This window comes from Marmota monax, unplaced genomic scaffold (genome assembly GCF_021218885.2).
Source record: "Marmota monax isolate L192 unplaced genomic scaffold, Marmota_monax_Labrador192_F-V1.1 WCK01_AAM20220418_F8-fsc00065, whole genome shotgun sequence".
Classification (NCBI taxonomy): Eukaryota; Metazoa; Chordata; class Mammalia; order Rodentia; family Sciuridae; genus Marmota; species Marmota monax.
The window spans coordinates 7790754-7818444 of NW_026694038.1; the positions used below are offsets into that span (position 1 = coordinate 7790754).

The 27691-nt window shown below is 38.4% G+C and overlaps 1 protein-coding gene across 4 annotated transcripts in view; it reads right to left on the bottom strand.

Annotated features, from left to right (window-relative positions):
* Napepld (N-acyl phosphatidylethanolamine phospholipase D) overlaps positions 1-27691 on the bottom strand; it is a 39502-nt gene that overhangs the window by 5186 nt on the left and 6625 nt on the right. For 3 of the 4 annotated variants that reach the window (XM_046464081.2, XM_046464082.2, XM_046464083.2), the window contains exons 2-4: positions 17779-18079; positions 8214-8860; positions 4433-4547 (exon numbers count right to left, since the gene is read on the bottom strand). In XM_046464081.2, coding sequence (XP_046320037.2) covers positions 4433-4547; positions 8214-8860; positions 17779-18063 — 1047 coding nt within the window. In that variant the 5' untranslated portion in view covers positions 18064-18079. Of the gene's footprint in view, positions 1-4432; positions 4548-8213; positions 8861-17778; positions 18080-18618; positions 18751-27691 lie in introns of all 4 variants that reach the window. The other variant, XM_058585500.1, reaches the window with a different exon arrangement.

Below are 27691 nucleotides of genomic sequence, written 5' to 3' on the forward strand. Positions count from 1 at the left end.
ATAGATAGAAATTAATATATCTAAACAACTGTATATCAAATGTGGTGCCACCTTAGACTGAACACCAATAAGATTATATGAAGTCTGATTTGTTAAAATTTCAATCTATTGTGGAATCTGCTAAAAATGGTATAGAGAATTGAATGTTAACATTTTGAAGCATATAAAAATTTGTGTGTGTGTGTGTGTGTGTGAGAGAGAGAGAGAGAGAGAGAGAGAGAGACAGAATGCTAGAGCAAATATTTTTGGCTGGAGAAGGGCTGATAGAATCAAAACCTCTAGCCACATGTAGAAACTAGTCTGCAGACTGAAAAAGGACCCCCAGAGAAGAGATACAGTGGGTAAGTTTCCCTAGGTCCCTTGATTTCCTCAATTTTTCATAGCTCAATAAAAAGGGAAGACGGCACACAGTATGTTCCAGAATGTTTTCACCCAAATATTTTCCAAATAAGGCGAGTCCACTGAATATTGAATAAAATAGTTATTTATAAATAAATTTAAAAGTATAAAGCTAAATCATGTCATTAGTTTTTGGTGGTGTTTTGTTTGTTTATTGTAGTATCAGGGATTGAATCCAGAGGTGCTCTACCACAGGATCTTGCTCAATTGCCCAGGCCAAATTTGCAAATCTTCTGCCTCAGCCTCCCAAGTCACTGGGATTGCAGGCATGCTCCACCACTGTGCCCAGCTGGTTATTTCTCATTTGGTCTAAGTCTCTACATCGCATAATAGCTATTTTTTCCTTTATTCTAAGGCTTTCCCCCCAACCATCAGACCTGTTAACTTCAATTAGAAAAGGTGTGAAAAAAGGAGTATCATAATCTGATTCGAGTTCTAAAGGTCACTGCCCTCTATAGTGTTAAGCAGATGTAAGGAGCAGAGTGGTAGCAATGAAGGAGGTAAGAAGTGGTCAAATTCTGAATACAGTCTAATGTTAAGTTGATTGTATGTAGGCAGGGTGGGGAGGGGGTACCAGGAGAAGGATGTGAGAAAGAGACGTTCAGATTTTAGCCTAAATAACTGGGCAGATAGAGTTGCCATTTACTGAGATGTAAAAGAAGTTTGAAGGAAGATCAGAAAGTTTAGTTTCAGACCCAAGGGGGGGATGTCAAGAGACAACTATAGATATATAAATGTGGATGATGGTGGAGGAAGGAGGGATATGAGCTAGAGAGGCACAGCAGGTAGATGGTACTTAAAGCCACAAGGCTGGATGAGATCCTTAAAGGAGAAAACAATTAGAAAAGAAGAGGTCCAAGGACTAATACCTGCAGCCCTCAATGTTTAGGGGGAGGGAGATGAGAAGCTACCAAGAGAGACTAAGAAGGGACAGCCAGTGACAAACAAGGAAAGCCACAAAACATTTCTTGAGGCTTAAAATGCATATGCAATATTCCCCCCTTGCTCACTTGTTCATGTATGACTCTCTTTAAAGGGTTACGAATATCTTTCCACTGACTACTGAAGATAACCAATTAATGGATGGCCCCAAACAGGAACCCACTTTTAGTCTATTTTATACATATAGAAAGGAGATCACTAATATATTGCCAATAGAATTTAACTAAATAATAACCTAAATCAAGAAATTTCCCTTGCAATTTTTTAGAAAATATTTCAAAATGATAAAATTCTTTCATTGAAAAATAACTACTTTTGTTAAATTCTTTTCACCCCAACAATACATATACACCATCACTTTACACTGATAATTTATTTATTAAGCTATATATAACTTTAGTGTGGCACATGATGTAGTATGTAGATTTAGTGTGGATTTTGATGTTTTAGCTGGGAGTAGATCCTTTGCCTTTAATCTGCCTAGGTTTAGCAATATTGTTCTGAGTTTTTTCATAGGTTAATTCTTATCTATTTCAACCATCTAGAAGATAACCCTGGAATTAGGTAAAAAAAGCCTTCTGAGTAACTGATAACAGTCTCCTAATCCAAGCACTTTAGTCCACAAAGGAGATAAAAATGCCCTACAGCCATAGGGGCAAACAGCAAGGTGGTAAATCAGAGATCAGTGAGATTGTAGGGAAAGCAGAGTTCCCAGCATTCTGGATTCGATAAAGGAAAGGCAAGCAGTCCTAGACAACAACTAAGTTCTAAAAGGGATCCCTATTAGAATCTTCTACAGTCAAGACCCTGGTCAACTAGAAAGCTAACTTACATATTATATAATACTTGAAGTCTGTTTCCATCAAAACTAATGATTTAATGTTTTGAGGCTTAAACACATGTTCTAGGAAATCCACATACCATATTTTAGGTAAACTGGATGTTGCTATATATGAAATTTTTTAATCTCATCTACTTTATAATTTAATAAACTCATGTTTGTCTAGTGTTATTCAACTAACATCAAAATGTGAACAACTATCTTTTTTTTAGGATTTAATCTTTTTTTTTCCATATCTTTATTTTATTTATTTTTATGTGGTGCTGAGGGTCGAACCCAGTGCCTCACATGTGCAAGGCAAGTGCTTTGCCACTGAGCCACAGCCCCAGCCCTAACTGTGAACAACTTTCAAAGGATTAAAAGCTATGAGTTTTTATTATATGTTTCATTAATAAATAAAGATGGAGGTTAGATTTATAACAGGAATAACACATGAAGGCTGAATAACACAATAATTATTTTTTTCTTCTTTTTCTCAGTACTGGGGTGCTGAACCCAAGGGTGCTATACCACTGAGCTATATCCAACACTTTTGTTGGGTACTAGGATTTAACTCAGGGGCACTTAATAACTGAGCCACATCCCAGCCCTTTTTGCTTTTTGACATTGGGTCTCACTAAGTTGCTTAGGACCTCACAAAATTGCTAAGGATAGCCTTGAACTTGGAATCCTCAAGCCTTAGCCTCCCAAGTTGCTGGAATTAGAGGTATGCACCACCACACCCAGTCCGGATACTTTTTATTTACTGAGACAGAGTCTCACTAAGTTGCTGAGGCTGGCCTCAAACTCCTGCGTCAGTCTCTGGAGTCTCTGGGTTCACAGACATATGCCACCACACCCAACTGTGCCAATCACAGATATGTGACTAACACAATAAATCGCAGACTGAGGTTTTGATCCTCTTCTTATCTTGCCCATGTATCAATGAAGATCACAACTGCCTACCCAATCACTCAAGCTAAAAGTCTAGGAGTTAATCTTGATTCATTTCTTTGCCCAGGTTTAATAAAATACTATAACTTCATCTAAGACAGTGATACCTATTATAAATGGTATATGAAACTCCTCTCTCTTCCTTCCTCATTCATTCATCCTCTGTACCCCACAAAGTTATTCATTTATTCACTCATTCTATTCCATCCCCTGACAGCATGGCTAAGAGTAGCTACATCATGACTCAGGATTGGGAATTCTGATTGAGGGGGTGGGAAACAAGCAATCAAGGTACTAAGAAATTTTGAAACAAGATGTATCCAGGAAGAAGGCAGGCCAGAAATGGTACTGGGGAGAGCCAAAACCAGCAAGAAACCGTGGGTACCTGCAGAGAGGCCCGAGGATATGGAAGATGCCACAGAAAGTAAAGAGAAGCCACATTCCATCCATCCCTTTCTAAAGTTTCCTTAGGGCAGGCTTGGATCCAGAAAAGAATAAAAAGTTTTAAGCTATCCCTCCTTGATCCCAGAATCCATGTTAACAGCAGAGTTCTAGGGTTCAGCTCCCTTAAGGAAAAAAAAATCAGCTCTTGTGGTTTAGTGTAGGAAAAAAACCAGTTACCCCAACGCCTGGTACACAGCAGACACTAAACCAAATATGACAACATATTTCTAGAAGATTCCACAATGTCAGTCTAGCCTGACTTCTCCCATTGCCCTTCATGCCATCTACTGTCCTGCTTAAAGGTTCCTCAGCATTCCCTGTACTTGCTGCCTCCAGGCCTATGCTGTGCCCTTGATCCCCCTCTGGAAATAACTTCCTCTTGCCTTCTCATAAGCAAGTTCAAATGTCATTTTTCCATGCTATTCTGATTATTGAGGATCACCCATGATTTTCTGAGACCAATGAATCTGTCCCACATTACAGCCATTTCCCCTTCCAATATCTGTATCACGTATACATCTTCTATATTCCACAGGAATGGAAGCTGCCTTGAGGGGGGGAGACATGATGGTTCATTTTTCTACTCCCCACTCTATGTACACAGATTTTTGGTTATACAAACACATGCTTCATTAACTACAATGATTAGTAGTCCGAAAAAAATAACTTGCAACAAGGGTTTTTCACTGTATGTGAATATTGTTTTACTGATTCATAAGGTTTAACACCCTAATTCATGTCATGATTGTGATGACTGCAAAGGGTCTGACTCCATAGTCTGTTTCTGAAAGCATTGCTAGGAGACAGTGATGCCTGAATCCCATCAGTGGTCACACACATCATCAAAGTTATTTTTATCATGATCAAACTCACCTCATTTGCTAAGGCAAAAGTTCCCCAGTGAATTGCCACAGATTTCTTTGTTTGAACATCGATGTGAATCCTGACAGCTTCTTCTGGGTCTACATGCTGGTATTTCATAAACCACCTGATAAAACACAGCAATTTATTAATTCTGGTCTTCAAATACACTCTGGATTCTAATTTTTGCTTTATCTAATCAGACTTTAAGACTCCATGCAGACCTGTGGGTTGTTTGAGAAATAAGAATCATCTCAGTTTGGGTATTCTGACTTTGCCTCCCTATTCTTCACTTGATTTTTAATTAGTACACCTAAGAATTGGGCTAAACTGCCAAAAGAATCAGCAACATACACTAGTGGTACCTCAACCACTTATCAGGCCCTGGACTTACAAAGGAACTTTAAGTAAGTACTGCTACTCAGCCTGTGCCCTCAGTGCTTCTGTTTTGATTGTTCTGGGTGGGACATGAGCATTAACATTTTCAAAAGTCTCCCAAATAAGTTCAATATGTAATCAAAGTTGAAAACTGCTGGTATAGAACATAAGCAACACAAACAGAATGAGCCAGAAACCAAGCCTGGAGGTCAAAGCTTAATTGTTTAAAAAAAAAAAAAAAATTAACAAAAAGATTCTGAACAGGAAAAAAAAAAAAATCACAGTAGGCAAAAACAATTCTAGCCGGGCATAGTGGTGCATACCAGCCTGTAATCAGCTCAGGAGGCTGAAACAGGAGGATCTCAAGTTCAAAGCCAGCCCCAGCAACTTAGCAAGACTCTTAAGTAAAAAAAAAAGGGCAGCGGTGTGACCCAGTGCTCCTGGGTTCAATTCCCAGTACCAAAAAAACAAAAACAACTCCACTCAGTACTTTTCTGCTGGAGGAAAAGAAACAAAGCAAACATCTTTCTTGTACAAATTGCTACACAATACATGAATCTCAAAACTCCTCTCTGAACAGTAAACTTTTATTTCATGTATATCCTTATTTTACTGATGATACATTCTGAAGACATGACTTATTATTTTAAAAAGTAGATATTTTGAAATCCTGGATATGACCCAAAGAAACTGAATAATGAGTAAAGAACTGAAAACCAAAATTCAAATGGCAAAAGAATCTGGATAGCCTATGAAAACAAATTTCTTTTAAACTTGCTGAAGTGAAAAGTAAACAAAAATAAGTGTATAAAATTTAAACAGCAGGAGTAAAAAATAAAATCCCATTAGTATTCAAGATATTTTATCTAAATTTCATAAAACTGAACATTGAGGTGTTTGGTTTCACAAGAAGGGAGGCCTGCGTAATGGACGAATGATTCGAGATAATGCAGAAGCACTGAAAGGTTGCAAAGAACAAGGACCCAGGCAGGAGGCAGGCCTGGCTGTGAATTCCAGCTCTTGCAGTTCCTGGAAGGCCTTTAGAAGGTCCCTTCTAATTCTCTGAACTTCCATTTCCTTGTTTGTTAAGTATAAATTTAGACCTATTCTGGGTAAAGGTTATTACAAGGATTAACAAAAACAATGTTTATAAAAGCATGAAGCATACTAGCTATTCCATAAAATTCTCCCAGAAAAGTACAGTTGACAAAAATCAACTTTCAGGAAAAAAAAAATTACTATATTAGGAAAAAACATATTATCTACAAGCAAACCTTTTGCTTTTCAAGCCATCAGTTTGGTGGAGGAATAACAACACTGTCTACCTGATCCACCAGGGCCTACTAATGCTACCGAAAAACTAATGAGCCTGGATTCAGCACAGGTGCTTCTGCAGTTCAGGGAACATCATGTAGGAATCCATCCATCTGTAATAGCCAAAGGGTGTTATTTACCGCCAGCAGTTGCTAGGTCCTAAGAGAGCCCCAAAACAAAGCCACTGTGTTCTCCCCAACAGAAGATTACAGAAGCACTGTTCTGCCATATCTCCTGGCACAGAATTCAGGGCAAGATGAAAACAGTTTTGGGGGGGGTGCGTCTTTATTGATTTTTTGAAAGATCCTACTGCAAATGAAAGGGATAGAAATTCCTTTCTATTCTAATGTCTATCTGAAATAAGTTTAAATTTTTGACTACGATGAAACAATTAAAATTTTAAATCCCAACAGACTTGGTGACAAGAGATCTCAAAAGTAAGGACGAAGCATTCCCAGCACATGACTGAAAGTCGTTTTTGTAATCATATCACGTTTGTAGAGCACTCTCAAGTTTGTTGAATGGATACTTTATTTCTGAAACTGTTAGTACTGATCAGAGAAATGAACTACCCAGAATAGGCTGCCACATTTAACTCTCTACAGCAAATAACATCTTCCCTGCCCTTCTCCTGTCTTAGAAATAAACATGGCCCAATGCAAGCAGGAAGGAAGAAGTAGGTAAATGTGTATATGGTTTGGTTTATCAACACAAGCACATATCTAATATGTACATTGCTATTTATGAAGACTTACTCTCATAATTACAAATTAGAAATATTCAGTTATTTTAAGAACATGTACTGAGTAAAGATCATTATTACACAAAATTGATTAAACCAGGCTGGGGCTGTAGCTCAGTAGCAGAGTGCTTGCCTAGCATGTGTGAGGCACTTGGTCCAGTCCTCAGCACCACATAAAAATAAATAAAGGCATGCTCTCCATCAACAACTATAAGATTTTTTTTTTTAAATTGATTAGAACAGTTCTTAAAAAAAACACAGATTGATATTTTCAGAGGCTTCATTATAACTAGAATTATTTAAGTGGAGAAGTGAAATTCAAGCACTAATATTGATTTATGATAATTTTAATAATTATCAGGCACTAAAACATTAAAATCTAGCCACCAAATTAAGTAAACTAGCAAAAAAAAAACATAAAAGGGAAAAATAAATGTTAATAAAGATAGGGAAAAATGGAGTTAGTGAACTTAAAAGGTTAACAAATAAGTTCAACAAAACCAGATGGAAACAAAAGATAAGATTCATATATTCCATCTATGTGTCAGAGAAACACTAGATGTTCTATTTGTTGGATCACCTAAATAAAATGCAGTTGTACCCATGTATGCAAGCACTGTAAAATGCAAAAAAATCATTTTTTAAATAAAAAAATTTAAATTAGCCCTTACTTTGTTACTATCAGTATTTGTTTTCTCTTTACTATATATAAAATCAGAATTGACTGAAATCTAACTGAATTCTCTGAAATCACTTCTCTTTTCCCTAAACATACAGTGTTAAGGAAAATGCAGATGTTCTCCTAGGTCTCCAGCCATATGTGGCCGAGAGCTGCTCTGGAAGTAAGTGATGAGGACACAGTGGCTGAAGGGTGAGCGGAGAGCAGTGTGACGTCATGACCACACACACTTTAGCGCAGACTAAAAGGCTGAAATGCCACAGGCCAGCTCTGGCTTTCTCTCTGCTCCACTCAGGAGAGCTATAGGACAAGGGATTGGTGCGTTCCAATCATGGAGTGAAAAGTAATTATAAAAAGAAAGAATATTCCATGTGAAAGAAAGAACAAGAGTTAGGTTTGATTGCTGGCTTACAATTGCTGGCTTTAGTTGGAATGGTACATGAACTTCGCATGAGGTATGTTATTTCTTTACGCCCTGGTCCTTCTTGATTTGGAATAATTACATAAAGGCTATCCTATGATTAAAATATTTGAAATTTAATAATATCTAACTGAATTTGACCCACAAAGCCCATCAATGTATAACAAAGCTCACCATTACATAGTTTCACAAAAATCATATCCTTTAAATTTCTAAACTTATCATGCAGCCGAAGTGTTTTCTTTGGAAATTTACAAACCTTGGTTCATAAGCTCCGATGGGAATAGCAGCAAGGTCAAAAGGTCCAAACCTTTTTCCTATCTCTTCAAAAGCAGGGCAATAACCAGTATCTCCAGCAAAAAAAAATCGATTCCAAGGCCCCAAGACAGACCAGCTTCCCCAGAGAACCTTGTTGTCATCCATTAGGGTCCTTTTACACCAGTGCTGGGAAGGTGTAAAGACAAAGGTGACCTTGTCGTGGCCAGGGACACAATTCTCCTCCCACCAGTCCAGCTCAATCACGTTCTCACAGCCACATTTTTGCATCCAGTCGAGGAGACCCAAAGGCACAAACCATCTCAACTCATTACCAAATTGCTCATTCAAAGCAATGACAGAACTGTAGTCCAGGTGGTCATAGTGGTTGTGGCTGATGAGGACTGCATCTATTCGGGGGAGTTCATTTATTGTGCATGGGGGACAACGGAATCGCTTTGGACCCATGTACTGCGATGGAGAAGCACGAGAGCTGAAGATAGGATCTGTGAGAAATATGAGTTCGTCCATTTCCACCATCAGCGTGGCGTGTCCCAGCCATGTGACTCTTAAGCCAGCTTCCCTCACTCCAGCTTCTCCAGGGTCATTGACAAAATATGGTTGAAGCACTGGGAGTTCTTTGTCAAGTTCCTATGTATACAAAGAAACACAAAGCAGCAGTGAGAAAAAGAAAGGTATTATATTATCCGGGCCCAGAAGGTCTATTTTGGAACAACTGACATTTTCAATGAATGAATTTGCTATTTTTGCTTTTCTCTTGAAAATGCATATTTAACTTCTTTTTTGATCAGAATAATATATTCAGATTATTATCTTCTTAGTCCTAAATGCAACAGGCAAAGGTAAAATTAAACTAAATTAAGCTAAATTAAGTTATTTTAGAGGCTTTCTGTTGAATCTCGGAAGCAGACTGGCTGGGATGTAGTTATCTTGCTTCACTCAGCTGATGTACTTGGTGCTGAAAACGGCCTCAGAAGCAGGTCTATGTCTAAAATAGTAAAGAAAGCTGATGATGACTTATTTGTAGCTCTTGGATGGCAGATACGAACCCAACTTTTTGAGCTCCTATGATTCAGTGTGGAGCACCATGATGATTCCTGGACAAATCTCATTCATCAATGTTCTTCCTTTCCTTACCCACTGATCAAACCTTAGAGAAATATGATCACTGCCTGTGACAAGATGACCGTCTGGCAGGGGGTGGTAAATAAATATACATCAAAAGTGTGGTAAGTATTGTTCCTTTGGCTACATGACATTTTATATTTGGATTAAGACTGACCAACAAAAACCTGTGGCCTACCATCAGTCCTGGCTTTTATAAAACTGCTTTTACTGAACTGTGACCTGGTGTCCTGCCATACAGAAGCATCGGGGTCTCTGGGAAGCTGCTTCTTGGATCCTGCCATGCATGCTGAAGACTTGTGCCACCTCCACCTTCCCACTGACCCCAGACACAGCCCGATTCTCAGTGACCGGCAAAGCTCTTCTCTGGAGCAACTGCCTATCTCATCTGACGGTCACTGGGAGACGTAACATTTCATGTTTCTTTCCCCTTTGCTGTGACCAGGAAGTTTAAAGCAAAATCTGAAGGGCGTGATGGAATGTAGTTCCATACTTTTTCTTGGCTTTATTTTTCTACCCTAGTAGTCTATTTGCTCTTATATGCTCATTCATTTTTCACTGCTACGTGCATTTTTATAAGTTTGCCTCAAAACAGTTTTGAAAACTGTGGTGTGAGATAAGTAATTAAATAAAATATGATGCGCTGTAGCCTAAGAAGAAGGAATAAAGAGCCCACTTGCCAGTGGCATCACAGATGCAGTGATCTGTGTGAGTGCTGAAGAATGATGAGAAATTCATGATGGAGAGAAAAGGAAGAAGCTAACCATGCAAAGACACAGAGCCAAACAGGAACATGGCGCCTGGGGGCAGGGAACAAACCAAATCTATCTAAGGGATAAGACTACACTAAGAGCCTCCCCCACTCCACCCACAGACAATGAAGAAGCATCTTTTTATACATGCAGACACAAAGACATGACCTCATTTATGTTTCAGCAATGCTAGAGTCTAATGATGACCTGAAAAGTATCCCAACATTGTTGTGTTTTGAAGAGATGAAGACCTAATAAAAGAGACAGCAGTGGGCTTGGACAAGAGAGAAGATGGGAGATGCGAGTGAAGGAAAACTGAGAAATTACCAGAACCATCTAAATGGAAGAGAAGCAGCAGCACAGGAGGAAGACATAAAAAGATTTCTCTTAGTCAGTCCAAGTCTTTTTTTTTTTTTAAAGAGAGAGTGGGAGAGGGAGGGAGGGAGGGAGGGAGGGAGGGAGGGAGGGAGGGAGAGAGAGAGAGAGAGAGAGAGAGAGAGAGAGAGAGAATTCCAATATTTATTTTTTAGTTATCAGCAGACACAACATCTTTGTTTTGTATGTGATGCTGAGGATCGAACCTGGGCAGCACACATGCCAGGCGAGCCCTCTACCACTTGAGCCACATCCCCAGCCCAAGTCTTAGTCTCCTCAATGCAAAACAGGTATAATAACTGAACACACAAAGACCTGAATTAGCAGTGGCTGGCATACCATAAGTGCTAAAAGCAAGCAAGCCTAAACTCTGATAACCAATCACCACCCATCTTATCAGTCTCTTGAATTCTGCAAAGCCACAACCTACTTAGGATCTTAAGTAACATCCAGACACTTCAAAGCTCTCTCAATTATTCAACTATCTTCCTGTCAACTCAGTCCACACACAAGAGCCAAACAGTCCTCAAGAACAGTCTACTCAAGGCACAACCCTTCCACCACCAAAACATCTTCCATGGCTCTCCACCTGACAAAGCCCATCCCACCTCCTGAGCTCAGCACTGCCCAGGCCAGCTCATCAGCTGATCCACACTACTCCTCTGCATATACTATGTCCCACCTACACAGAACCACTCACCACTCTTGGACTGAGTTTAAGAACCCTGTGTGGTACTGATTCCATTTCTCCAGTTAAGTTTTCTTCCCCTCTCATCCCTTTGAAGTCATAATCAAATTGCACATCCTTCCTGAGACCATTCCTGGGTCTCAGATCCTAGAAGCACTCATTCCTGCCTCTCAACATCCATGCCTCTCTGTCCACACATTTCCTCTGGATGTTTTCGTTATATGTAGACAAGATTCATTCCATCTCTTATGCAGCTTGAAATCATTCACAGTGCCTGGTTTGGTGATTTCCACATAGCATGTACTCAAAATAAAATGTGTTGGATGAATGAATGTCAATTTTTCAATCAGTTATCAAATCTGGTAAAGAGAATAACAAATGCCATATTTATCAAGAACTGAGGAGATAGAGAAATGAATAAAAGTTGAGGGCCTACCAAAAGTTAGGCATCATACCAGTCCTGGAATGATGATGAGGATGAAGTATCTAATATATCAAACACTTTAGTATAAAATAACATTAACAACAGCTACCATTTATGGAGTTTCTATATGCTCAATACTATTTGCTTCATAGATTTTTAAAAATATTTATTTACTTATTTTTAGGTGTAGATGAACACAACGCCTTTATTTTTATGAGGTGCTGAGGATCAAACCCAGGTCCCGCCCGTGCTAGGCGAGCACTCTACCACTGAGCCACAATCCCAGCCCATAATTTTTTTTTTTTAATTTAATACTGACCAAGACAAGACACTAGAAGTAAGTATTGTGAACTGTCTCCTTTTTAGTTTCCCAGTACCAGGGATTGAACCCAAGGGTGCTCAACAACTGAGCCTCATCTCCAGCCCTTTTTAAATTTTTTACTCTGAGACAGAGTCTTACTAGGGCTTCACTAAGACACTGAGGCTGGCCTTCAGTTTGTGATCCTCCTGCCTCAGCCTCCTGAGCCACTGGGATTATAGGCATGCGCCACCACAGCCAACTGAAATGTCTCCATTTTCACAGAACAGAAGAAGAACTAGTTAACAGCACTCGCACAAGATCTCCCTGCTGGTCTCCATGTTTACTGCTTCCCTCCACCATACTTTCACACTTGATCTCACTTAATACAGTCTATTTTTGTTTGTTTGTTTTTAAAGTAACAGCTTAGGGATCAAGTGGGGGAGAATAAGTAGAGATGGAGTACAAAAGATCAAAAGAAAACACTTGGGAATAATGGATATGTTCCTTATCTTAATTGTCGTGATCCCTCATCCCCAAGTGCTCTAGGTATTTGTGTATGTGTGTGTACATACATATAAAAATACATACACAAGCACACACACATATGTATGTCAAAACTGATCAAATTATACATTTTAAATATGTGCAGCCCAGATTATGTTAACAAAACTATTGAAAATGTTTTAAGTAACACTGTCTTTAAACAGTACATTAAAATCTCCTATAACAAAATACCCTGAAAACTGGTTGTTGTTTTTTTTCTGCTCTAAAAGCTGGTAGCTTTGACTTACTGTCTAAAGGTATTAAAATGATTTTTAAAAAGTATTAAAAGATAAAATGCTAAATAAAGCCAGTCACAAAGGCCCACATGCTGGATGATTCCATGTATGTGACATATCCAGAACAGGCAAGTCCAGAGAGACAGAAAATAGATCAGCTGTTCCCAGGGCACAAGGGAGGGTAAGGGAACTGGACAGGGATGACTCAGGGCATGGGTTTCTTTTAGGGTTGACAATAGGTTTCTTCGGGAGATAAATAAAAATTACGGTGATTATTGCACAACTCTGTGAATATACTAAAAACCACTGAACTGTGGATTTTAAATGAGTTGATTACATGGTATGTGAGTTATATCTCAACAAAGCTATTTCAAAAGGAGGTAAAGAGGCGACAGGAGAGCTGAACTAACAGGAACGCTTTTCTTCATGTTCCTTCCTTCATGGTGTGTAGTTTCCAGTCCCATCACACAAGAGTAACTTATTTTTAAGAACTTGCTCTCTAGCACTACTATCCCATAAGACTCAAAGACATGGAATCTATGTTGAGATTCCAAAGGAAAAAAAAAATATCATCTTTTACTTTCTACCCTAATCACTAGAGTTTGAAAAAGCATGTGGAAAAGGGATTGGGTTGTAGAAAGGGTGCTGGAAGACCACCGAGGGTCTTTTCCTCAGGGAAACTACATTGGGAAGTCACAGAAAGCAATAAAATAGTAATCATAAATACTCAGGAAGTCAAGCAGTTGAAAAAAAGAGGTATTACTAATATCAGGGTGAAAAAAAGCATATAAGAAAGGAGACATGGCCAAAGTTTACATTATTTTCATCAATGAAAAATATCAATACAATGACAAAAATGTTACCAGTGAAATCAGAAAGGTAATCAGAGTTAATGATGTTATATTGTAGAAATCAAAAGAACTAGAGAGGAGGATTTTGAATGTTTTCATCACAAAGAATTGATAAATGTTTGCTAGGATGGATAACCTAAGTATTCTAAAATATCACACTGTATTCTATAAAGATGAACAAGCATTATCTATCAAAAACAAAAAAATAGAGTTAGGCCTAAAGTCCCCAAATAGTCAAGAGGCTGAAGCAAAAGGATCGCTTGAGCTCAGGAGTTTGAGGCAAGCCTGGGCAACATGGCAAGATCTCATCTTAAAAAAAAAAAAAATAGAATATATCTATGTAGCAGAAGAGATCGAGTTACTCTGATATCCAGGGTAGAAGTCAGTATCAGAAAATGCCAAGAAAAGGCATATATTCTTTTTCCTTTGAAACAAGAAGGTAAACTCCAGAGGAAACAATTTAAAAGCACTGAAAACTGTTGCCTTTGAGGAGCAGAACTGGTGGCAGGGGCTAGTTAGAGGACTGACATTTTCCTTATAAGCCTTTCAGTACTATGTCTTTTTAAAAACTATACGTACTTTTTTTTTCTTGCTAAAAATTAAAAAGCATCTGTACATGTATACCTATAGTATAATTTGAATATTACCTTTTTTCCAAAGGGCATCCTATTCCTCAATGTCATACATCTAAGAATTCATTATATTTTCAAAATAATTTCATGTATCATGTGAACCTCAAAACAAGACTAGTGACCCACTCTAGTTTATTGTCACTTTATAGGAAAAAAAGATGAAGTTTGTGTTGGTCAGCTTTCCATTACTATAATAAATATCTGAGCTAAATCAACTTATAAAGAAAAAAAGATTTATTTTGGCTCGTAGTTTGGGATTTTCAGTCCATGATTTAATAGCCCGATTTTTTTATGGGCCTGTGGCAAGGCAACACACCATGGTAGGGAATACTCCACAAAAATCCCTCACCTCCTGGCTGGGAAGAAAAGAAAAAGGAAGAAGAGATCAGGGTCCCACAATCCCCTTTGTGAGCATGCTCCCAATGACTGGACCCCACTGTGCTAGGCTCCACCTCTTAAAGATTCCACTACTACTAAGCATGATGGAGCACATCTATAATCCCAGCTACCTAGGAGGCTGAGGCAGGATGATCGCAAGTTCAAGGCTACCATGAGCAACTATGGGAGAACCTATATCAAAATAAGATTTTTTTAATATTTTTTTTTAGTTGTAGTTGAACACAATACCTTTGTTTTGTTTATTTTTTATGTGGTGCTCGAATGCTAGGCGAGTGCTCTACCACTGAGCCACGACCCTAGTCCCTCAAAATAAGATTTTTTAAAGGGCTAGTGATGTAGCTCAGAGGTAGAGTGCTTCCTCTGCACCAGGCCTTGGATTCAATCTCCAACAGCAACAAAATGTTGGATCCACCACCTCCCAATAGTGCCAAGCTGGAGACTAAGTCTTTAATATGTGGGACTTGGAGAGACATTTAAGAGCCAAACTATCACAGAATTCCTTGAGGGACTATGATATAAATAAGGTCACACAGTCAGTAAGACTCCTAAACCTAACCCCGGTTCCTGAACTCCTGATGCTGTGGCAGCCTGATCTGGGTTTCTCAGACTCCAATCAGATGTCCTGTGTTTACCTCTGTAGTAGTAACCAATTAGGCCAGCTTCCTCCAACTAATGAAACCCAGGAAGTGCCTGCCTCCCTCCCACTTTGAAATTCTCCAATAGTCTCATTTCCCCACACTATCAGTGACTGTGATCAACAATAAAAATCAGACAAGGTCACTGAGCCAACAATAGCACAAAGCAATGATAGCATCTGAACAGTGTCCAGCTGTGAACTGGCATGCTGTGCTAAACCACCAGCAGAGACAAATATCAGGCCCAAGGAAAGAGACCCTGCTTCTGACCAGGCAACTAAATTATGCAGCTCTGCTTATGACCCACTTTCATTTTATTTAGACCTATCAGTTAATGTATACTTTAATTATATGCTTCTTCCAAAACATTTTCTTATTAATATAACTAAATAAATAAACAATAGAGGATGATAAAATCGCATGGTATATAATTATCCCATATACATCATATTATTCTCTTTCCAAAAAAAAATTTTTTTTTAGTTATGGTTTACTTACTAAATGCTAGCTTCCAAATTTCTAGAAATCTGAATTCTGAGTCTACCCAACCATATGAAGCAGGTCTTTTGCACACACTTCTTCATGTTGATTTTCTGGAAAACGCAGAGCTCTCTCACATTTGGGAGCCAGCAAAAGTTAATCATTTCAGCAATTTATTTAAAGAGTTTAAACAAAGAGTTATGGTTATTCCAGAAATATGAGAGGTCAACATGAATTTGACCTAGTTCTGGGCTTTGACTGAAAACAAGGAGGAAACAAGACAGAAATAAAAGAGATCAGAAACAAAACTAAGTTGAAATAGTGCAAAAGTGTTTTTTCTCTCTTATATGACACCGAATTTGTTTTTAAGGTGCACACTTAGAGACATGAAGCCTCCTTTGGCATTTTTTTTAAATATCCTAACTTAAAGACCAAAGAATAAACCTTTTACATCATTAAAGAATGCAACTCTAACTTCCTTCTGTTTTGTTATTCTCCATTGCACTTACCATGTTTCAATATACCACACAATTTACTTATATATTTTGTTTATTGTCTATTTCACTAAACCTAAGGTCCAAGAAAGCCAGCATGTCTTTCTGCTTTTTCTGTGGCTCTGTTTCTAACACATAATACAAGGTGCCCAGCACATAGCTGCTGCTCAGTAATGCTAGCTAAATAAATGAGTGAATGAATGGGCTTGACAAGACCCATAAAAACTGTAAAATTACACAAACAGGCAATGTGCTAATAATGTACATGTGTTTATTTTTCTAAGAAGATGGTCCATGGCTTTCATCGGCTTCTCAAAAAAAGCCAGCATCCAAAAGAGCTCAAGAACCACTGGCTCGGTGAGTCCTCAAGATTCAACCAAGTTTCTCAAATACCTCTTAAATCATTAGAATAGAGAGAGATATTTCACCTTCATGAGGTCATTTGCTCTTAGAAATAAAACAAAACTGAAAGTACTATTATTAGAAGCTGTGGCTCAAAAGCCAGGAAAAATTACCCCAATGTATAGCTTATATGTCCTGACCCTCTGCCCTAATCTTCTTCACAGCTTGATTCCATGTTCTCTCTTAGATAGGGTTCACGTGGGGGGAGAAATATCTTACTTGTCCCTTTTTCCCAACCTCAAAGCAGAAAATAAGCTTTCATGCCTAATTCTAATAAGGTGCTAAAACACAGTATTTTTGGGCTGGGGACATATAGTTCAGTGGCCCAGCACTTACTTGCATAGTAGGTAAAGTCTCTGGGTTCCATTACTAGCAACACAGGAATGGAACATGTGTTTGTGTGTGTGTGTGTGTGTGTGTGTTGTGTGCGCACGCACATGTGTATCTCTAGATATAGATATGCGGGGAGGAGGCTGATGGGAGGCATGCAGATAACTTAAGCAAGGAGAAGGGAGAAAAATATGCTCCTATACCTGAGAACCACCAACCGTTGCCATTCATATTTATGAATAAAGTATACCCTACTCATCTAATAATCTCTATGCTAAATGTTAATAAATTTCATCCTAAGTAAGGCTAGTGTATTTAAAGACCAGTAGTCTACAGTCAAGTTTCAAAGGTCTGGAAACATCATCTGAAGATTTCTTTTTCAGTTCTGGAAGTCTTATCCAAGGATTAAAAGCCATCCACTCTATGCCATCCATGTCTTACTTACTGCTCATAATCCACATTCCAAACTTGCCAGGTAACTACTTTCTAGAATACATCATACACTTTCTCACCTTCATGATCTTGTTCTTGCCACCCTCTACCTGGAAAACCACTGTCAAAAGACTTCTTAGCTATTTAGGCCCAGTGCAAACAGACATCTCTTCAGTGAAGTCCTATCTAACCCCACTAAGTCAAAATTAATCACTTTCTTTGCTATACCTCTAAAGCACTCCAGATCAGAGGTGATTATCCATGTGTACTCTCCTGCTGAACTAGGAACCTGTGAGCACAGGTTACGCTATTTACTTTGTTCGCCCAAAACCTAGCACTCTGCCTTATCATAGGATAGAGCAATTAACTAACTTGAGTGTACCACTCATAGCAAAGCTTAGTAATATATGAATTAAGAGTACAAAGGACTTTGAAAAGACAAGTGCTACCTCTTTGGAACATGGAACACTGCTGTGATCCTTCTCCATTATCAGCCATCTGAGAACATTTGAAATAGAGAGGTTTTTCCATGTTGGCCAAGGGTTAACAAATCTACCATCTTTTCCTTTTTTTGACTTAGTTACATCTTCCTCTAGTCTGTAATCCAGCTTGAAGCTTTTCCTAGAAAAATTACTTCCTCCAGAATTTGGAACTGAATTTTGGCGTTTTCTTACTGCTTCTTTAGGATACTGGCTGCTTGTCATCAGGGACTGGCTGCTTTCACTTTCATCCATGTCCTTTGGTGAAGAACTTAAGAGAAGAAAAAAAAAGAGGGGAGGAGTTTTAACATAAAAGCATTAAAACACATTACACAGTATTATTCTTAGTCAATAAAAATTCCCCAAACTGGGCTGGGGATACATCTCAGTTGATAGAGTGCTTGCCTCGCGCATGCACAAAGTCCTGGGTTCAAGCCCCAGCACCACACAAAAAAAAAAAAAAAATGTCCTAAATTATAAAAATATTATGTTGTTATTAATTCACACTTTCTTCCTGTGAAATGGTTTTAGAATCCAATATTTCTGCTTGCCAAATAGAAAAGATGTTCACCTTACCTATTAACCTAACAAACCTTTCAAAAATCTCTTCTCTGCTAGAATCTAAAAGCAACATATTTCCCAGCCAGCTTTTAAATATATGAAATCTGCCATTTCAATGACATTCTTTCGATTAAATTAAAGAACCTTCATGAGTCTATAATGTTTTCATATCTAAATTTTTGAAATATTGTTTTTAATAATGCATAGTAAGGATTGCTTTAGGACACCTCAGTAATTAAAGTGACTTACTGTTTGAGTCAGCTTTTTTGCTGCTGTGATCAAAAGACCTGATAAGAACCATTTTAAAGGAGGAAAAGTTTATCTGGAGCTCACAGTTTCAGAGGTTTCAGTCCACAGATGGCCAACTCCATTCCTCAGAGCCTGAGGTAAGGCAGAAAGTCACGGTGAAAGTAGTGACCGTGGAAAGCAGTTCAGAACATGGCCACCAAGAAGCAGAGAAAGCTCTCAGCTCACCAGGGACAAAATATTAACCCCAAAGGCACACCCACCACAACCTACCTCCTCCAGCCATACCCTACCTACCTATGGCTACCAATCCCTTAATCCATTCAAGTGAATTGATGGACTGATTAGGTTAAGGCTCTAGTAACCCAACCACTTCAGATCTTTTTTTTTTTTTAATTCTGATTTGTTATACATGATGGCAGAATGCAATTCATTTCATATTTAGCACAATTTTTCAAGACACTGGTTGTACAGAAAGTAATTTCACACCATTCATGTCTTATACATGTACTTAGGGTAATGAAGTCTAACTCATTCCACCATCATTCCTGCCCCCTAGCACCTTCCTTTCCCCTCCCTCCCCTTTGCCCTATCTAAAGTTCCTCCATTCCTCCCATGCTCCACCCCCAGTCGCTTTTATGAGGCTGCACCCTCACATCAAAGAAAACTTTCAGCCTTTGTTTTTTGGGGATTGGCTTGCTTCACTTAGCATTATATTCTCCAACTTCATCCATTTACCTGCAAATGCCATGGTTTTATTCTCTTTTAATTCTTAGTAATATTCCATTGTGTATATATACCAAAGTTTCCCTATCCATTCATCTACTGAAGGGCATCTAGGTTGGTTCCATAATTTAGCTATTGCAATCACTTCAATTCTAAACCTTCTTACATTGTCTAAGTCATAGCTTTTGGGGGTCATCTCATATCTACACCATAACACACATAACCCCACTTGGCCTAGGAATTTTTATGCTGAAATAACCCGATACCAACACCCTTGGAGTTGAGTCAAGTCCCAGGAAAGGAGATAACACATTGACATATATTTCAATAATATATTTAACTGATTAACAATATAAATCTGAATTAATTCAGACTCAGAACTGCCAACTTGGTGTAGTATGTATTCTAACTACGTGACTGTGGACAAGTTTTCTACCTCTCTGTTCCTTTATTTCCTCAACTATAAAATAGGGATTAAAATGTTACCTGCCCTCAGGGTTACTGAGCAGGTAAAACAAGTAAAGCATTTGGAGACAGAGTGACACATACACTTGGCAACAGCTCAATGTTGACTGTTGTCAATGACTTTGTCCTTACGGCTACTACATCTACCACTACTGACTACTTGACTCAAGGCATTGAAATCCCTGAATGTGAACTATTCAAGACTACAGATATATCACACAGTGACAAATGTATTAAGAGTATAAATTTGGGGCTGGGGATGTGGCTCAAGCAGTAGCGCGTTCGCCTGGCATGCGTGGGGCGCTGGGTTCGATCCTCAGCACCACATAAAATAAAATAAAGATGTTGTGTCACCCAAAACTGAAAAATAAATATTAAAAAAATTCTCTCTCTCTCTCTCTCTCTCTCTCTTTAAAAAAAAAAAGAATATGAATTTAATCTGCCATGAATATCATTTCTTTCCTCTTCTGTTAAACAAACATTTGCTTTCTGCTTAGTTGGTTTACCTACAGTACATACATATAACACACTTTATAACCCTAAGAAAATAAGCACAGTAACAGAAAGTCAATTATTATTTTTGTGGCTTCAATGGGGATTAAATAGAAATACTGCCCAGCAGAAAAAGGGAAAGAACACAAACCCCAGAAAGTACACGTATGCTAAACCAAAACTTTTTTTCCCAAACTTTAGAGTAAATAGTCTATAGCCTGGGGAATAATCACCATGAAGAAAAGAAACCACAGCAACCAAAAGCTAAAGCACTCACTGCTGCCTGCAGGAATGCCTAACATCTGAGCAAGTGCCTAACAAGCTATATATCTTGGACAAATAACCTTTCTAATTCTCCATTTTCTCACCTGTAAAATGCCTGCCTATTTGTGGAGGTTTCAAAGGATTAACTGATATAATGTACATAAAGTGTTTGACACATACAATGCCAATTCCTTTTTCTCTAACCCTGTTAACTGGCCAGACATCTAAATTCTTTAATTACTGTGAGAATTTTAAAGGGATCTGAGTGAGGTATCTCAGCTCCCACAGAATCCCTTTTCTTGGGTTATAATTAAGTCCAAACCCTCAAGGTAGATATTATAATCCCCATTTCTTTAATTGAAGCACTCAGAAGTAAATAGCCTAGTTGAAAGACAACGAGGTAGTGACAGGAAGAAAAAAAAAACAGAATAAATGCAAGAGTCAAGAAGTTGAGTCAGTAAATCTTGAGAGTATTCAGATGGTCATGAATTTCTGGACTCTTTGTAGAGCAGGTGGTGGGGGTGCATTATAGAGTGGGAGGGATCAGAAATGGCAGCCTCACTGATCAAGTTGGATTTCTGACCCAGTCACTTTCAGATCATGGGGATGCAAGAATCCAAGAGGATGGCCAGGTGTGGTGGCACATACCTGTAAGCCCAGTGACTTAGAAGGCTAACGCAGGAGGATCACAAGCTCAAGGCCAGCCTTAGCAACTTAGCAAGACCCTGTCTCAAAATTTAAAAAAAAAAAAAGGCTGGGGATGTGCTCAGTGGTAGAGCACCTCTGGGTTCAATCTTTAGTATCAAAAAAAAAAAAAAAATCCAAAAGAATGTTACTCACTGACCCGCCCAGCAGACATACATTACCCTGGGAGCCAGCCTGCTTTGGGGGTAGTGAATTGAGAACAGCCCAGAGACATAAGGAGCCTGCTTGAAAGCCTGGAGAGTAAAACAGGAGAGCAACATGGGTTCAGTGATCTGTTTTTTCCCAAAATAACATGGTTTTTCAAAACTGTTTATTCCTGCTACTTCCATTTTCTTACATCCCATCCACTCCATGGAAACAGGTCCCCATACCAAATGACTATCCTCTCTCACCACCTTCCCATCCTCCCTGCAGAAATCTACACAAAATTGTCTTAGGGGATGACTTTACAAAGACAAATCTGACACAAACAACAAACCCAAAAGGAAAAAACGTCCAAAGGGTCCCTTCTGCTTGGCAACCAAAGGTCAGTAAGATGGCTCACAAGGGTCTGGGTTTCTGGCCCTGCCCTCCCCACCTCTGCTCTAAACACATAGCCATGATCTTACTTTCTCAGATGCATAGTGCTCCTCCCTTAGGGGCATCAAATGCCATCATGGGGCCTTTGCATATGATTTTTTAATATCTGTAGGACAGGAAGAGGGAGTGTGTAAAAATGGATATTCACAGATTATGTATTACTAAGATACATGTCAGGCAAAACAAAATATGATACCACAAAGCACCATTTCACACCATGCTTCGTAAGTGAAATAATGGAAAGGAGCAGAAGCACGTAGAACCCTGAACCCTGACAATCTGGACTGGTTCTGCCAGAAGAAGTCCATTCAGTGAATGTGCAGAAGGACAAGCTCTGCCAACATGTGCCTCAGTAACGAACTAAACTTCCGCCCACAGAGACATAGGGAACCTGAGAGCCAGGTCATAGAGGTCTGCTCACCAACATCGGTCTTGTGGTCACTCTGTTAGTGGATAGATCAACACCCTCACCATCTGTAATACCACCTATAAACACCAAAGGTAAGATGACATAAAAACTAGTAGAAGAATGAGTTGTATGTATGCTCCTGATAGTAACTAACCAACTTTATTATAAAAAGGACAATTTATTATAAAAAGGACAACATAAATTCCATCCAGTAATTATCAAGCACATTCTCTACATTTCTTTGAATATTAGTTGCTTATTTAATTGCATAAGGACTCAACCCCTGGGTCTTTAACCAAAAAGGGGTCTGGACTGTGACATTTGGTGAAGAGAAGTCAGCCAAGTACAAATATTTTACTTCAATAACTGCACACATGGGCAAAATGCTTTCCAAAAACAAGAATTCTCTATTAAAAAAGCAAATGTTTCATGCTTTCTTTCTTTGACATTTAAGACTTGCCAACTCCCTAGAATTGAATGTACTGCTTTATCATTTAAAAGTTAATGAAAAAGTTAAAGAAAAAAATCATAACAGTACAACATGTTTGGGATTTCAACATATCCATAAATTATAAAGTAGCAAATCAGCATTCTTAGAATAGACATTCAATAAATCCTAATTGAGTGACCATCCATTTACAGAACAATCAAGACACTGACATTAAATTTGAGAAGTATTCAGAACTGTATTTTCAGATATCTGATAGAATAATATTAAATTTAGAATTCTGTATTTTCTTTCCTTATTTTTATCGAAGAGAAGTTTCCTTTTTTGTTGTTGTTTTTGTTTTGAGACAAGCTCTTACTATGTCACCCAGTTTGGCCTCAAACTCCTGAGCTCAAGTGATCCTCCCACATCAACCTCCCAAATAGCTGGGACTATAGGCATGCACCACTGCACTCAGCTAGAAAAGGATCCTTTGACCACACTGCAAGATAACATAGCTAACAAAACCACTGCAGTTCACTGAAACGTCTGCCAAGGGCTTCAGTAGAGTAAAATGGAACTCTTCCCATCTCTCACTTTCCACCAGACATCATGTAAGACCCCACAGACACTGAAAGAACTGGTGGGAGGCAGGTATGTCCAAGCATGGGAAACACACTAGACAATGAAAGGGAGAACTTACTGAGGGAGGCAGACACAAACATCCACATACCAAGAAAGTTCTGCATTGTTTACCCCGAATTTCATTTTTACCTCACTTTATTAATTTAACCAGTTTGCTAAGAAGCTAAAGGAAAACAAATAGAAAGTTTATTATACAGTGCCAAGGAGTACACTAAACAAAAGTTATAACAACTTGTACAACAATTATTGAGTAAAAATTATATCAGAGCCGGGCACAGTGGCACCTGCCTGTAATCCAGTCAGATGGGGAGGCTGAGATTCTCTAGGGAGAATCACCAGTGAGTTCAAAGTCAACCTCAGCAATGGCGAAGTGCTAAGCAACTCAGTGAGACCCTGTCTCTAAATAAAATACAAAATTGGGCTAGGGATGGGGCTCAGTGGCCGAGTGCCTCTGAATTCAATCCCTAGTACCACCACCACCACTCATCCCGCCAAAAAAAAATCAGAATAAATGTCCATGCACAGTACATAGTTCAACACACATATATATAATATAACTCAATATACCTCACCAACAGATTTATCTTCACAAGAGTGAAAAGAACATTAGTTGGGAGGGAAGAAACAGGACTCCAGTCCTACTATTATCTAGAGGTGTTAGCTTGGGGGGATAAACTCAACCTCTCTGAACTTGGGCTTACTCATCTGTTAAATAAAGATGATAACCTCTAAATATCTTCTTGAAGGACTGAGTTAGTGATTCAAGGTGCTACAAAATACACCAATTGTTATCTTTACCACTACTTATGTTCAGTAGGAGAGTAAAGAAAACATGGTAAACAGAACTTTCTGATCCATGTGAGTTGTTTTCAGGTGAAAGATATTCTAGAATTATAGATAGATTTAAAAACATAACCAGGCAGAGTGGTACACACCTATAATCACAGTTCATCAGAAGCCTGAGGCAGGAGAAAGCAAGTTCAAGGTCAGCCTGGGCAACTCAGTAAGACCCTGTCTCAAAAAAAAAAAAAAAAAAAAAAAACGGAATGGAGATGTAGCTCAGAGGTAGAGTGCCCTGGGTTCAATACCCAGTACCACCCACACACACAAAGAAAAACTGAGGTTACTAAAATTTTTCCATTTTTCTTCCTTAATAATTTTATGTAACAAGACTATAAAAGTATGTTTCTTTATCTCTTGTAAAAAATTACAGTATTTCCCATTATTTAAAAGAAACTTTAAATTGGCCTCATGCCATATTCATCTATAAGACAAAAAATTACTTGAGACAAATAATTCACAATGAAAATGCTAACTAACCAAAAGCTTATTAGACTAAATAGAGAGTTTAGAAAAGAATGAATGCTAAATACAATTCAATTCTTTAGGATACAAATTTGAGAACCCATTTTCTTTCAAAAAGTAATCAAGGCTAACAAATGCTCTTGACCACAAATCACCAAAGGCTTTGAAAATTCATAGTTATTAGATAAAAGTCAATACATTAAACTAAAAGTCATATTTTGCAGGCTCTCAACAGATTTTTAAAAGTCACCAAAATATATCAACACTCTAGGTGCTTCAACTACAATCAGAAGTTTTTCTGGGGCTGGGGTTATGGCTCAGCGGTAGAGCACTCGCCTAGTGTGTGGGAGGCCCTGGGTTCGATCCTCAGCACCACATAAAAATAAATAAATAAAAGCAGAGGCATTAAAAAAAAGATTTAAAAAAAAAAAAAAGAAGTTTTTCCTAAATTGTTCTAAGATTGTTATAACACAAAGTAAACAACAAGCTTAAGAACAAAGTCTTTTTAAAAATACTATTAACAGTATACAAGTGAAATCCTTAGGATAATCAAATTAAAATGTCATATTATGGAAAATTTAGAAAATGTACATAAAATGTTTAATGAGATGACATAGTTATTCCCTCTTTAATACCTCAAAAATAACACCAAATACAAACTGTACATTCATTTTGGGTATAATCAATAATACTGAAATAACATGCAGAACTGTGTAGTTGAAAAATCTGGGGGAAGATGGGGAGGAAAGAAGACAAAATTGATGCCTACAGAGCTTGAAAATATATACCAAATATGCTAGATGATCTTTAAATGCTCATTCACTATTCCTAATCCAAGAATTAACAAAAAAAAAATATGCTTCCAAAATGTGGTATTCTTTCTCTCTGCTGACTTTGTATTAATTAATTATGCAAAAGAAAAGCTTCCTGTATAAAGCATGACCCAGGAGGAAAAGAATGAAACAATAAGTGTCTTTCTAGGTACTGGAGAGAAAGGATAATGAAAGAGAAAACCAGTGCACAGTTTAACTCTTTCTTTGGCTGTTTTGGCTCCAACTCTTATTCTACTGATTTCAGTAGCCTTTAAAAAGTCACTTATGTATCAGAGACTCACTTTCACTTATCTATAAAAGGAGAGGCCCGGGGCTGGGGATGTGGCTCAAGTGGTAGCCCACTTGCCTAGCATGCGAGAAGCACTGAGTTAAATTCTCAGTACCACATAAATGTAAAGTAAAGATATTGTGTCCACCTAAAAAAAAAAAAAAAAAAAAATGGAGAGGCCTGGGCTATATCTCTAAGGCCCCTTCCACTTCTTAGATTCTAACAACCTTTGGCTACACCAAAAGTCAGCGTAGGCCACGCAACACCTGTCCCCTCCAGTTTCTACTCCCTCAAAGGAAGTTCCTGGGACAGTAGCTCAGGTCCTGCCACTTGCCCCACACTGAACTGGCAAGGGATAAGCAAAGTATTTTCACCTAAGAACAGCAACGTTATCTACTGGGAAAAAAAAAAAAGTGTCATTTCACGGGTATATCAGGTAGACCAGGAGGTTATTCAGGGCATGAAATGATATTTGATACAAACATTCAGTACACTTTCGACTGTATACATAAGAATCTGACAATTTGTGAGTGCCCCTACTTAAATCATTGTAAAGTCATGTTTAACAAACATTGTTCAAATGTCTACTTTATTTAAGTTCTAGCTCTCGGGGTGCTGTGGAGAATATGGAGCCTTTGACCTCCAGGAATTCAAAGTCCTGTAGGGGAAAAAATCATAAGCAACCTCACAGATTGTGGCTTACTATCATATTTCTAGAAGGGTTGGCTCTGAATAATAAAAAAGTGGCATAATAAGTCATAATGCTAGAATAAGACATTTTTTCAAAACCCATTGGCCCAAATCCTCAGAACAGCCAGGAACCCTCCTCCTCCTGTGCTGAGTGGTTTGCCCTGACATAATCAGTTCTGTGATCCAGACTGTCAGTGACACCGAAGAGGCACATAATCTTCTGAATGTGGTCAACAAGTTAAAGGGCCCCTGATGTCAACAGAGAGGAAGACCAAAAGAAAAAGTAACTAGAGAGGTTACTTGAGCCTGAATGAATTGCCAAAAGGGCAAACTTGTTATTCTGCTCTAGATGTCATGCCTGGCCCATCCTTTGTGAGCAAAGGGTAAATGAGAAAAAACAAAGCCGACAGTGGGGGTTTTTACAAGGAAACAAGGCCTGGGGTCCTCCCTGGGGCCAGACCCTGCTTACCATCTCCTGCCTCCTTAGCACAGAGTAGGCCTGGAGGCAGCCCCAAAGGTCAACTAATGGAATCCTGAGGTTCAAAGGACTTTGTGACCCCTGAGTTCAATTCAGTATCCTCTATTTAAGAACAGCAGGAAGTATGTAGTAAATTATAAAAGCATATTAAAAATGAACATAATTAAAATGTGCTTGACTCAGTTATCAAGAAAAACCACATTACCAGGAAAAGGGCACAGGGATTAAAATTTTTTTTTAAATAAATATCTCTAACTGTTCCCCTTGTCTTCCCTTCTAAGCCCTAGTTTCATATATCTTAGCTCAGTATCTGGTGCATACAAGTCCTCAATGATTATAAAAACCATTGTTTTACCACACTACAAACACTATTTAATAAATGTTAATGGGATACGTATACCATTTAAAATTTCTACACTAATGAGGTATATGGGATAAAAGCAATGGAACAAACTGTGGAATGTGTTTTTTGTTCTTATATTTGAATAAGAGAAGGCCTGGTCTTCCTGAAACTCACACAAATCTTAAAACAAACAGAAAAGAACAATTCCATGAGATTCCTAACCAACCCCATAGCTCCTGTGGCCTCACCAGCCCTCCTGGTTCACCAGGAGACTCTCATAATCACTGATAGTCTTCTGTTTCTGAAAATAATCATCCACTCTACCCCACCTCTCTTTATCTCCCCTCACTGCCCTCAGGAGCAAAAATTGCAAACTAAATACTAATGCTGACCACAAGTACCCAGCACTTTCCCCAGTGCTTAAAGCCCCAGTTAAGGTAGTTCTTT